The sequence below is a fragment of the Anguilla rostrata genome, chromosome 4, assembly GCF_018555375.3.
Source record: "Anguilla rostrata isolate EN2019 chromosome 4, ASM1855537v3, whole genome shotgun sequence".
Classification (NCBI taxonomy): domain Eukaryota; kingdom Metazoa; phylum Chordata; class Actinopteri; order Anguilliformes; family Anguillidae; genus Anguilla; species Anguilla rostrata.
Window position 1 is genome coordinate 8,165,838 of NC_057936.1, and position 13,440 is coordinate 8,179,277.

At 49.1% G+C, this 13,440-nt stretch overlaps 1 protein-coding gene across 5 annotated transcripts in view; it reads right to left on the reverse strand.

The window, feature by feature from the left end:
• The window catches only part of sema6bb (sema domain, transmembrane domain (TM), and cytoplasmic domain, (semaphorin) 6Bb), a 103,058-nt gene that overhangs the window by 14,524 nt on the left and 75,094 nt on the right, over nucleotides 1–13,440 (reverse strand). For all 5 annotated transcript variants that reach the window (XM_064330386.1, XM_064330388.1, XM_064330385.1 and 2 more), the window contains exons 13-16: nucleotides 12,829–13,008; nucleotides 8,162–8,302; nucleotides 7,533–7,610; nucleotides 5,705–5,763 (exon numbers count right to left, since the gene is read on the reverse strand). In XM_064330386.1, the coding sequence (XP_064186456.1) occupies nucleotides 5,705–5,763; nucleotides 7,533–7,610; nucleotides 8,162–8,302; nucleotides 12,829–13,008 (458 nt within the window). The remainder of the gene's footprint in view (nucleotides 1–5,704; nucleotides 5,764–7,532; nucleotides 7,611–8,161; nucleotides 8,303–12,828; nucleotides 13,009–13,440) is intronic.

Genomic DNA, 13,440 nt, shown 5'->3' on the forward strand with positions numbered 1-13,440 from the left:
AGCCAGAGGCACCTCCTCGCCCCCCCTCTCCCTCTAACGGCGACAGGGGGGAACGTTTTTTTTCGGGGCCCGTGAGACGAGGCGGTTTTGGCCCTGAGCTTTCATGCAAAGGAGACTTCTGCGGTCGATTATTAAAAAAATACAAATAAAAAAACCTCCCAAAAAAAAAAAACCACCTCCCTCCTCAGGGGCTTGGGCGGCTCCTCGTGGGTAACACGTTAGAACGTGAATATTCGGAGTCCGCTCGCATTTCTCTCTCTGAAAGCTAAAACGCAGCGGCTGGGCCGTATTGATTGAATTCCGGTGCGGTCGCTAACGCTGCAGCAGGTTTTTTATTATTTCTTTTTTTTTTGTTACCACTTCCCCCGATGTGTCGACGGACCTCAATTAAGCTGAGATTGCAGCCCGCTGTTCTCCCAGTCAAAACACGGGGCTTCCACTTCGGGGAATGTTTTCACAGCACCTTAATTGCTTCCATCTGCGGCGAGCGGCGGCGGCGGCGGCGGCAAGGTATGTCATTACGACTGGAGTGCTTTCTTTTCCTTTCCACTCGGGCCGAACGCTACAGACCGTGCGGGCGGGCGAGCGAGGCGAGCGAGGGGTTCGGTTGATATCGCTCCTGCCTGGGGAACGCCGCCGGTTCGGAACGCCGTTTAAATCCCACTCCGGCCGGGTACGGGCCTGAGGCCCAATTGCACGGACGACGAGGCGGCGGCGGGCGGCTCTTCTCTCCAGCGGCGACGCCATCCGGCCCGTCCGACGCCGGTTTAACTACGCTGCCGTGGATGACGAGGCGCTCCAGTAAAACAGACTCCCGCCGTCGCTCCTGATCTGCGTTGGGGGCGGGGTGGGGGGTGGGGGTGCCCGAGTTTCGGGGCGCCTGGATCTCGTCGGGCAGGAGGCGCCCCACGCGCCGAACGTCAGACGCTCACGGGACAGCTCACGCTCACGCCCCCGCCCCCCCCCTTCCTCGCGCGCAGACAGCACATTTTCATTCCCCCCCGTCGTGTCAAAACCCGTCACTCATTTCTCTTCCGGGTCAAGGGGTTCCGACGGCGAAACGAACGGAACTGCGAGAGAAAAACATCGGCGAGCGCCAGGGCTCGGCGCTCACAGCTGAAGAGAGCGAATGACTGACACCCTCTCCGCGAAGCCAAGTCCCGGGAAAAAGAAACGGTGAAAAAAGACAGAGTGCAATTCGTAACGAGGCGTGTTTTCGGTAATGGCCACGGAGAAGGCTCCAGGCCTACCGCTGCTCCCCCCGCAGGCCAGCAGAGCCCACTGCAACGCACTTGACCAGCAAATTGGCACACCAAGGGAAAAACAATAGAAAAAAGCGTAAAAAAGTATCCCAAAAACCTTTAAAAATACATTTTCTTTTTACTGGCCGCACCACCACAGTTTGTGAATTGTGAGGTTCAGCCGGGCAGATGTGTTGCAGGCTGGGAGACGTGCCGGTTCGGCTGAAAGCAGGCCTGGAGATCTGCGGTATCCGTGAGTCGTAATGTGGCCCCGGGCATCGCTGGGCCGACCATTAGAGGGGTAAAGGGTTCAGCGAAGTAAAAGGGAGCGGAGAAGAGATTCATCACTCACACACACACACACACACACACACACACACACACACACACACACACACACTTAATGTTGTGGCTGCGGTCTGAAGCCACAGCAGCGTTAATTTACCGAACCGCGGCTGGTTTTCGTGGTTGGATGTTTAAGCGCTCCCTCACCGCGACCGGGGGGGGTGAGATGGGTGTGGGGGGGTGGGGGGGTTCGATACGACGCTCCGGCATCCGTCTCCCTCGGCAACGGCGCGCGGCTCTCCCGAGGTCACTTCAATGAAAGCGTCTGATGTTTCCCCCGCCCCGGCTTTGATCGAGCCGAGCGCTGGGGGGGGGGGGGAGGGAGGAGGGAGGCCAGGATCGGGAAAGAGCCTGACACATCAGAGGAGGAGGAGGAGGAGGATCAGGCCACACCGCTCGCCGCGCTAATTAAGATCTACGAGCCCGCGAACAAAACGCAGGTGACAGCGTCGCACTCACCAAGCACCCCCCCCCCCACCACCCCATTCTAAAGTTAGGGTCAGACTTGATCATTCTGAGAGCTCCCGAGATGGAGGGACGGTGAGACGATGGGACACCCCCCCCCCGTCCCATCGTGTCACACACACCTCCTCGTGTTGGTCTCTCACAGTAAAGGGGGGCTGGCTGGGGGGGTGGGGGGGTTGATCCAGTGGCCCGTGTAAGTCACGCATTTGGGATTGGGGATCAGTGGCGGTTACGGGACACCTCTTCAGGGCCCTTGTCCCATTCCGAGACCAGATCTGCCCCCCAAACCCCCACTCATTTACTCCATCACCATTGAGCCTGGGGTCCTCAGTCTAAAAACTGAAAATCGATTCCACCTCGATTTTTTCTTCTGCACACTTCTCTTCTCAGGCTAAGGAGACACACAGATTTCTGACGCCCATCTATCTCCCACTTAAGCTAATGACAGTAAGAGAGAGAGAGAGGGAGGGAGGGAGAGGGATAGAAAGAGAGAGAGAGGGAGAGAGAGTCAGAGAGAGAGAAAGAGAGAGACAGAGGACCTACTTCATTGTCAGCTGTCAAGGGTTGTCTGGAATTGTCAAATATATAAAAGATATGGGAGAGGGTCTGAGGGAGGTGCTGGGAGGTGCAGCTGGATGTGGCTGTGAAGAGGAGGTGGTGCTGGGGAGGTGGAGGATATTTTTGGGGGGTGGGGGGTGGGTGATGCTGCAGGGCAGAGGAACCAGAGAAGGAGGGGGAGGGATTGTTTCATTAAAAAAATAAGTTGCGAGTGTGAAGCTGAATATTAAAAATATATCTCCCCGATTCCGCACGTTGCTGCCCCAGAGCCCATCTCCACAGGCCTCGCCTCGGGCGACAAGACGCCGGCGTACGTGGAGACGTGGAGACGAGACGAAGCTCCTCCTTCTTAAACAAAGCCAGCACAGCCCCCCCCCCTGCACAATATGCCTAATACAGCCCGGATACAGAGCCTAATACAGCCCGGATACAGAGCCTAACACAGCCCGGATCTGAGGGATAGTAAACCACAGGCCGCTATGGGTAGACGGAAAACAGCCTGTGGTTTGCAGAGCCAGCCCGGGCATTTTTAAGACGGTGCTCATTTTGTGATGCGACCACACTGATTAAAAAAAAAAAAAAAAAAACCCTGCTCATTTAGCCGGATTTGAACACTACATTTTTATCTTTGTGCAAATTAGCTTTGTAAAAAAAAAAAAAATTGTGGTTATTAGCCGAAGACCCTGCCCTCAATACAGCCACTGTTTTTTTTTTTCGTCCGCTCAAAGTGTATCTACATCCAAATTGCCTTCCGACGCGAGGGGAGGCTCAGGGTGATCACTTCACTGGAATTATTTTAAATCGAAAAACAATTATCGCATAGCGGCCGGTCCGCTAACCAAAACACAAAGGACGCTTTCGCGAACGAATTTGAAATAAGCGGCCAATAAAAATTAACAGAGATCTACAATCGCTCGGCAATCATCCCGTTTATGTCCCGCAAATAAAAAAAAAACTGTAAAATTAGACTGTTAAAAAATGAGGCGATCGGTGAAATGCTCGCGGAAAACTTCCACAAGGGGATGCCGACATTCTGAGCTACTGTGTACGTATCTGAGCTGTTACAATGAAACAGCCATACGCTCGCGCAACACAAATATACACACCGCGTGGCCAAAAGTATGCGGACACCTGACATCCAACGTCTCACACTAATTTACGGGCATTAATATGGAGCTGGTCCACCCTCTGCTGCTTATAATAACCTCTGCTCTGCTGGGAAGGCTTTATACCAGATGTTGGGAGTGTTGCTGCAGGGATTTGCTTCCATTCAGCCAAAAGAGCATATGTGAGGTCGTGCACTGATTGGGCAATTAGGCCTGGCTCGCGGTCGGCTTTCCAATTGATCCCAAAGGTGTTGGACTGGGGTTGAGGACAGGGCTCTGCGCAGGCCAGTCAAGTTTGTACACACTGTTCTCGACAAAAACCACTTCTATATGGACCTCGCTGCGTGCCCGGGGGCATTGTCATGCTGAAACAGGAAAGGGCCTTCCTGTTTAGGAAGCACATAATAGTCTAGAATGTGACTGTATGCTGCATTAAGATTAGCCTTCACTGGAGCCTAGGGGCCTAGCCCAAACCACGAAAAACAGCCCCAGACCAAGGGGTGTCCAGATACTGAATAATATATAAAAATATATGGCTAACTACACCGATTTTGCTGTTTTACCCATTATGATAAATCAGAACATAAGCAACAGAATATATCATTTAGCATAAATGACAATATGTTGTCATGACATGTCAAATTCCTTTTCGTCCCCTGGAGGGGACATAGGTCTCTGGTCTTAATCTCAAATCTATAGCAACACGGGACATTCAATAAAAATAAGAGAAAAAATATTTTTGAAAACATTTTCACTGCAACGTTTTATATATATTTTTTGTAATCCGAGACACTTACATTATGTAAAAAAAAAAAAAAAATTAAAACACACAAACTTTTTTTTCTGCTAGGTTCTCTGGAGAATGCATTCAAACGCACTGCATAATTCGGTACATAATTCGGTACACTACAGATCGCTCTTTCGCACGCGGCAGCAGCGTGTGTGTATTTTTGTCGCTTGTCGTTTGTCGTCGTTCCGAGCCCCCCGGAGCGACGCTTCTTTTTCGGTTTTGTCTGAGTGTATTTTTGTTGTCGCGCTGCGGGTACATCTTCCTGCTTTGGCCCCGAGGGGGGGGGGGGATGCGAATGTGAATTAATGACACCCGGGGTTTGAACTCGCAGCTCTGCGTGGGCCACAGCAACCAAACCAAAGGCTGACCTAATTCTCCGCGATTCTTTTTTATTTATTATTTATTTCCCCCTCTCTTCTTTCTTCTTCTGAAGTGCTGAACCGAAGAATGGCTCGCAGGAGCGTGGATGTAATGCCCCCCCCCCAACCCCCCCCTCGTGATTATCTGTGAAGAGCACGTCCCGTCCCGCCCCTCACCCAGCCCCCACCCCCTGCCCCCTCCAACCTCCACCCCCGCCCCTCCTAATACAAAATCAATACTGCATTCACGGTGTGGCAAAGGGCATATTGAATACCAGGGGATATATAGCCGGCGCATGTGCACGTGGCTGAAATGGAACTGCCTGAACCTTGCATGTATGCGTATCAATGCACAGAGCGATAGAGACCGCAGATGATAGTGATTATACTCATGTTTAATAACTTCATCGATTTGCCATAGTCTCCTGGAACCCAGCAGGAAAAAAAAGATTAAGTATATGTCTTGGGTGACATGTTTGTTAGTATAAATATTTTCCAAAAATGTCATTCATTTCATTTTTTATCGAACGTGGGCTTCACTACAGTAGAATGTCGCTCTTGGGAGAATGGGTTCCAATAGGTTCCCCTGTGTCTCCATAGAGGAACCCTTTCTAGCTCAAGGGTACTTTGGCAGGGAAAAACGGTTCAATCTGGGAACCATAAAAGGTTCCATAAAGACCCGAAAAGGGTTTCCCTATAAAGACAAACCTTTCAGAATCCATTAAAAAAAAAAAAAAAAAGTATGGTTCTTGGGATTAAGACCAGAGACCCATGTCCCCTACAGTGGACAGAAATGAAATTGGCGGGAATTGTGCGAGACCGAGGAGAGCGGGCGCTTACCGTCGCAGTCCCCCAGGTGAGAGGTGTTCCCGTGCTCCACGTCCTGCTCGAACGGCAACCTGCGTGCGGAGCAACCGGAGAGAGAGGAAGCGGTCAGAGGAAGAAAAAACAGCAAACACAGCAACGCGCTGCTCATCAACGGACCGTTACAACGAAAAAAAACCCTCGTCTAGCAACCGTGACAGTCACCGTGACAACCCATCCAGCACGCGGGAGCAAGAGACAGCCCCTCTCTCAGCGGAGCAGCGACGGGCAGCGTCCGTACTGCCAATGACAGCGCCCACCGCAACTAAACCGCGTTCTTGGCTAGAAATAGCTGTACAAATTAAGTATTGTATCTTATCGAACCTGTGTTCTGTAGTTGTTCCAATGACCACGAAGTGCACTTTTTGTACGTCGCTTTGGATAAAAGCGTCTGCCGAATAAATGCAATGCAATGCAATGCAATGCAATGTAATGTAATGCAAGTCAACTGTCTCGCGGTTACGTTCCGGAAGACAACGGCACGTACGACGCATTTTATCGCTCGAGCCGATCCCCTTCGAGTTATCGGTGGAGTAGAGTAAAGTCAAAGATATGCTAAAGAGCGCGCGACTGAACCTACAAAAATAGAAACGAGGTGCTTCATTTGAGTTATTTCTACCTCCGAGCGTGAAAACCAGCCCCGATAATCTTCTTCGTCATTAACCTTGTTCTCGTTAAAGCCCTGTACTAACTGAACAAACGCACGGCACTTAGCCTTGAAGCGAAGCCAGCGACAATAAGGAACGGGGTTTTTTGTATTTGGCTAAAACATGTCTCCCTTCTCTGAGACGTAATCCAGACGCTGGCAGTGCCCCAGGATACTGGCAGCACAGGGGTGCACGTCGGCTTGTATACCTTGTTACGAGAAAAGTTTTTTGTTTACAAGACGCAGTTTACTGGGATGAAGTGCTTTTTATTCCCGGTGTAAACACAGACAAAAAGAATGTTTAAGAGCTTAAGGGCTCTGTCAGTAGTCCCCGGGGGGGTTAGACGATGGCTTCAGGCTCCGCTGCAATGGCAGCATCACAAAAACAAACAGGAAAAGTATTGAGACTCTCTGAGAGGAGGGAAGGGGGGAAAAAAAAGAAGAGGGTAAACTTAATAAAATCTGCCAGGCTGGAGACTGGTCATTTATTTTCCAGTGTCGTCTATTACGTACGATAGGTTTTTTTTTACGGCATATTATTTCGAGTTAGCGGACGTTTTTTTTCTTCCCGGTTTCGTAAATGCAATTTATCCAAAAAGCCGCTCGATGCCGAATTGATCCGGAGGGTTGAGCAACGCTTGCTAAATCAAATGTGGATCAACATCAGTGCTCCAAACTGTGTAACCGAGAGGATGTCAGGTGGTCTTGTAGGAAAGGCGTCGTTCTCGGGCCCACGCTGTAACCGACACCGCGCCCGCGGGCATAATTTAATGTGCTCGCCGTAGTTCCGTTTTATTAGCGCATGTCGAAACTCCGAGAGGAACTGCCAGAAGACTGGAAACGTTCAGCAGGAGCAGGGAAGAACACGCACACTCACACACACACGCACGCACATGCACGCGCGCACACACACGCGCGCACTCACGTACACACACATGCACACACGCACACACAGAAGCACGCACATACACACACACACACACACACACATTAACACACACTCACACACACAGACACACACACACAATTATGGCTCGTGATGTTCCTATGTTAATATTAAAAGCATTGCAGCAGAAACAACCCCACCCCCCAATGCAGAAAGAACGAATCAGGGAACCCCCAGTGGCGGATCCCCACCTGTCCCCAGGTGCGTCTCACCTTGTCCCGGGCCGGAGGAACGAGCAGGTGCTCCCTCGAGTCCACCCGCAGTACGGGTCCCGGGACGCGATGCAGTTCCTGAAAGCGCACGGACGCGACACGCGTTAGACGCGCGTCTGACCTGCCTGATCTCCGACACACATTACAAGCAGTGCAGATTCACCAGTGAGTCTGATACAGGCATGATGCTCACTACTGACGAGCAACAAGGAGCAGTGCAGGGGTGAAGTTTAGGGAAGAAGCGTAGGTTTTTGGATACGGAAGAGTTTATGGAAATGCAGGGAGTCTAGTGGTGCCATTTGAGCCAAATGTAATTAGTGTTCTTCTTTAAGGGAGCCAGAATGGTGCATTGTGGGCCAAACATAACGTTTTTCTGGCACTACCGATAAAAAAAACACCATAGGAATACAATGCACTGTGTATCGTGTTTGCGTAAACACAGCAGAATTGTCTTTGGAAAATACACACAGCCATCACTTATACTGTTGGATGATATGTTGACACTGTCCTGGCATAGTCACAGTGCTTGAATAAAATAAACTGGCAGGCGGAGTCGTGATTGGCCAGCGAGGCAGGAAGCGTTGTGATTGGCCGGTGCGATGGTGAGGGGTAGCGTCGCGGAGACTCACTTCATGCAGCCGGAGAAGAGCTGGCAGCGAGCGACGGGCACGCGCACCACGCAGGACGGGAAGGCCAGCAGCAGGGTGTGGCTGGGCCGGTCCAAAACCAGGGACAGCAGCTGCCGAGCCTGGGGAGTGCTCTGCCCGCACCTAAGGACAAAAAACACGCCGTGGAGATATTTACACACGGTCCCTTAGTCCTCCCCGTACCTAAAGACAGAAACACGCACGGAGACATTTACACACGGTCCCTTAGTCTTTCCCACACCTAAAGACATTTACACACGATCCCTTAGTCTTCCCCGTACCTTAAGGCAAAACACACGCAGAGACATTTACACACGGTCCCTTAGCCTTCCCCACACCTGAAGACAAAACAGGCCCAGAGACATTTACACACGGTCCCTTAGTCTTCCCCACACCTGAAGACAAACACAGACTCAGAGACATTTACACACGATCCCTTAGTCTTCTCTGCACCTAAAGACAAGCACAGGCCCAGAGATATTTACACATAATCCCTTAGTCTTCCCTGCATCTAAAGACATTTACACACAGTCCCTTAATCTTCCCCACACCTAAAGACAAACACAGACTCAGAGACATTTACACACGGTCCCTTAGCCCTCCCCGCACATAAAGACAAGCACAGACTTAAGAGATATTTACACACGGTCCCTGACTGACACCTCAAGCCTATTCCCATCCCAGGTACAGTTTATACAGTACCGACCTTCGTTCATGACCTAGCTACTGTCTGTAATTCAATAGATAATATTGATTTCCTCTCTGGAAGGCCTCAAAATTCCACGAAATGTTGTAATTTCATCACGTACAGCACTGCATACCTTCCGGTTCTGAAGAAACTCCGGAATTTTAAGAAGTGTGTGGGGGGGGGGGGGATAACTTTTGTTATCCGAAATAACTTTTATTGGCTTTTATCATTCATAAGTGAGCCGCAGGGCTCTCGGTTCAGCTAATGGGTGCTCAAGTGCACAAAAATATGAAAAGTCCTTCAATAACACAATTTCTGAACACTGAATTGCTAATTGCAATACATTCTTTAAAGAAGAGAAGAGAGTGAGAGCCATTCTGAGGAATACACTACAGTTATGCAGAGTGAGAGAGAGAGAGAGAGAGATAAAAAAAAAGAAACAACAGATCTCTACTATTTAGGAAATATAATACATCTAGTCTATGTGTTCATGTATTTGCTTCTATCTTACCGTACCTTGCATCTTGTATTTTACTGCCATCATTATGTACATGCCTAGCTATTTTAGTTACTGATTGGCATTTTAAGTAAACAGTCACAGTATTGGAGGAAGACAGATATTTTGACACTTTTGCGTTAACCTTAACCTAAACCTTAAAAATATATGATACGCTGCTTGCGGAGATAAGCGAAGAGAAAAGTCAAATGAATCACCGAAATGAACTCGGAAACAGGAAGCGTCATTTTCTGTTCGACGCTCCCACATCCAATCCTCTGACAGGCCAGCGTCTGCTTTCAAAGAGCCAAATTCATTGCCTGTTTTCCCTGGAACCGAACGAGGTTATGATTCAATTTTTATATTTTGACGTCGCCAGCTCTGACTTGACGCAAGACCGAATCGCTGTTCCCATCAGGCACACGCTAACGCTGAGCGCTGCGCTGCCCGATCCCAGATGTGCCTTCAGAACTCCGCGTTTAGCTTGCCCCGGCTCGTCCAAAGCCGAATTAATCAGCATACATTTCCGTGCTCCAAAACGAAAAGTGATTTTTTGAGAAGTCCTTCCCTCCCCTCCACCCCATAGCCCCCCAAAACAAAAAACCCCTTCATATCCAGTCCTAGTCTGGAATATCAAACACTGGCTGCGGCCTATCGCACAAAAACAAATAAGTCTCCTCTACCAGACATAAGCAGTGCCTACTGCCTATGCTCCATCCATCCATCCATCCATCCATCCATCCATCTATCCATCCTGTTATCCTTATTCGCTCATTCCTGGTGAGGTTCATGGGAGGTGGCTGGAGCCTATCCCAGCATGCATTGGGCGAAAGGCAGGAATACGCCCTGGACAGTTTGCCACTCCATCGCAGGGCACACACACCATTCACTCACATACTCACACCCAGGGGCAGTTTTAACTCTCCAATTAGCCTAACCTGCGGTGTCTTTGGACTGTGGGAGGAAACCAGGTTACCCAAAGGAAACCCACGTAAACAGGAGAAGAACATGCAAACTCCACACAGAAAGGCCCTGACTAAAGAAAGTCACCACGTTTTAGTTGCCATGATATTGTGCAGAGTCCTCCACTGGAGGTCACCCACTCATTTTGGGAGAATAGAATTTTTTTCGGGAGTATAATTCACATGCACAAATTTGCGTGATGACAGAGACATCATTTTTGCTGACAGGAAAATCCATCTTGCGTCTGGTACCTTTAATTATCAGCCAAAAAAACAGATTTGATATAAATCATGGACCGCATCCTGGTCTCTGTATTCTCAAAGGTTATGATGTTCCTTAAACCTCTCATTTTCAGCAATATCTCAGAATATCTAACAATCTATGTTTCATTAGGATCTAACATAAGAGCTTGAATAAAACCTTTTTTTTAAAAAACCAGCATAATTTTTTTTCTGGTTGTCTTAAGAACAAAGCAAAAAAGAACATAAGAAAAAATGGAAAGACGCCCAACCTGCCCTGCACACACACACACACACACACGCACACACATGCACACACACTCTCTCTCTCACACGCACACACACACTCTCGCACACAGACACATACACACTCTCTCACATCACGCACACTCACACACAGCGAGCGCATGCACACACCACGCACGCGCGCACACACTACACACACACTCTCTCACACTCACACACACACGCGCACACTCTCTCTCTCTCACACACACACACACACACACACACACACACACACAAGCGCGCAGATGTACGTACACTTCACACTTCCCCCGTCTGATATTAGCGAGATCGATCATGTGACAGCTCTTGGCCGCTCCAGGGTGAATAAATGGGAGACCGCGCTCCCTGGGGGGGGGGGGAATCATTCTCGGGGAGACGAGGATTTAAATCAGGGACTGTTCCGGAAAACATCACTGCCGTCGCCTCCTCCCAGCCTGAAGGTCCCGACCAGTACCCATACATTCAAAAAACGAGGAGAGCCAAGTCTACATATTTTTTATGGTATAGTAGGGAAGGTTAAAGGCATAGCTTCAGGAGTTCTTCCACTGCTTTTGTCTTTTGTGAAGCAAGGGAGAAGAAATATATATATGTGTGTGTGTGTGTGTGTGTGTGTGTGTGTATATATTTCATCATACACAAGTATGATGATGATGGTGGTCATTATTATAATAATGATAATAATAATAATAATAATAATCATCATCATCATAATTATTATTATTACATATTTATTTTTGGTATGCATTCATATATTCATTTCCATTTAATTGTGAACAATATATCTTGCATGTACATGCATACAGGGACATTTGTAGGGACATTTTTTGTCATTTTGTTTTCAAATTCTAATAAAAATTTAGAAATGTATGATGCTGTTTGTCTCAATGGAAATATTTGTGATGGCAATAAAGCAAAGCAACTTGAAAAACTGAAACTGAAAGTGAGGGAGAGAGAGAGAGAGCCAGAGGAGACACAGAGATAGATAAAGAGTGGATAAGTGAGAGAGTAAAGGGAGGAGGGAGAGAGAGAGAGAGAGAGAGCCAGAGGAGACACAGAGATAGATAAAGAGTGGATAAGTGAGAGAGTAAAGGAAGGAAGGAGGGAGAGAGAGAGAGAGAGAGAGAGAGCTCCATATAAATCCCCTGTGGGCGTGACCAGTCGCATCAATAAACCCCAGACATGTGACGAAGGTTTTTAGTGACCCTCTTCTCTCAAGGTGATTCTCCGCTTCACCACGGCAGGGAGCCTGTTCCTGTCGAAATCTGCTGATCTCCCTAAGATCCAGGTAACCCTGCGTCACCACACACCTTGCTAACCCGGCTAAGGTACAGTAAGGCCCAAAAGAGCCCAGAGGCTAAACAAAGGTGTGCTCTCGGAGTGTGATCCGGTTTCTCTGTTCCCTTCTCTCTGATTTGCTACACTACATTCCCGCTGATTGGCTACCTGCCATTTTTTGGGGACCCCCCCCCCCCACCCCCACCCCCACTAGTGGTACAGAAGATAAATGACGATGGACCTCCACACTCGTTTTTCAGTAGCCTTTCATTTCAGTCTATCTGTTCATCCGCTGACACGGCGTCTGATTAAGGAGGAGCGAATGCAATCGTTCATCGTCCATTTTAAAACAAACCTGCTTACCTCAGGCAGAGTTTTTTTACTCCACAACTTCACTATTTAAATTGTTCCACTTCTTGCAAAGATTAGAAACGAGAACATGGTTTGGGATTCCACTCTTTTGGCAACACCGAATAGACTGGACAGAGCTGCCCATATGGTAAGCCATGGTTAGCAAATTCTTGCTTATGAGCTGGGAGTTCATTAATTGTCATTGAAGAAAGATAATGACCAATTAATGGCCCCCATCTGTTAGCAGCACTTAAAGTCACACACACACACACACACACACACACACACCAGGGCCCATGCCTTACAGATCGCCTTTGACACGTCCCCCCCCATTAGGGGCGAGACTCACTTGTCAGGGTTGTAACCTTCCAGCTCCTCCAGGAAGACGTTGCCGTTGGACACGGTGTTGTCCCTGTTGGGGACGATGAGGAATTTGAGGACGGTCCCCCGGCTGGAGCCCAGGAACAGAACGGTGCGGTTCCTGTAGGGCCCCGCCTCCGTGTCCACCACCATCTTATTCAGCTGGTACCTGCACAGGAGAGAGAGAGAGAGAGAGAGAGACTGAGCCTGTAGACCTCAGACACAAAGGCATTCCTTCCCTGGCCACATACACACTAACACACACATAAACGCACACGCACACACACACACATAAACGCACATCACACACACACACACACACGCACGCACATACACACACACACACAGACACACAGACACACACAGACGCACACACACACACACACAGACACACACACACACACACACACACACGCACACACACGCACTCCACACTCCTCAGACAGACGGAAACAGGATTAAGTCGGATCGGGCGCTTTCCCCTCCCAGTTCTGTTAGCGCTTTGCTCCACACCCAACAGCAGTTCAGGTGCTTCCCATTACAGGAATGGCCAGAGACAGCTGCTGCCTCCAACACAACGGTAGCGGAGGGATTCCCGGGA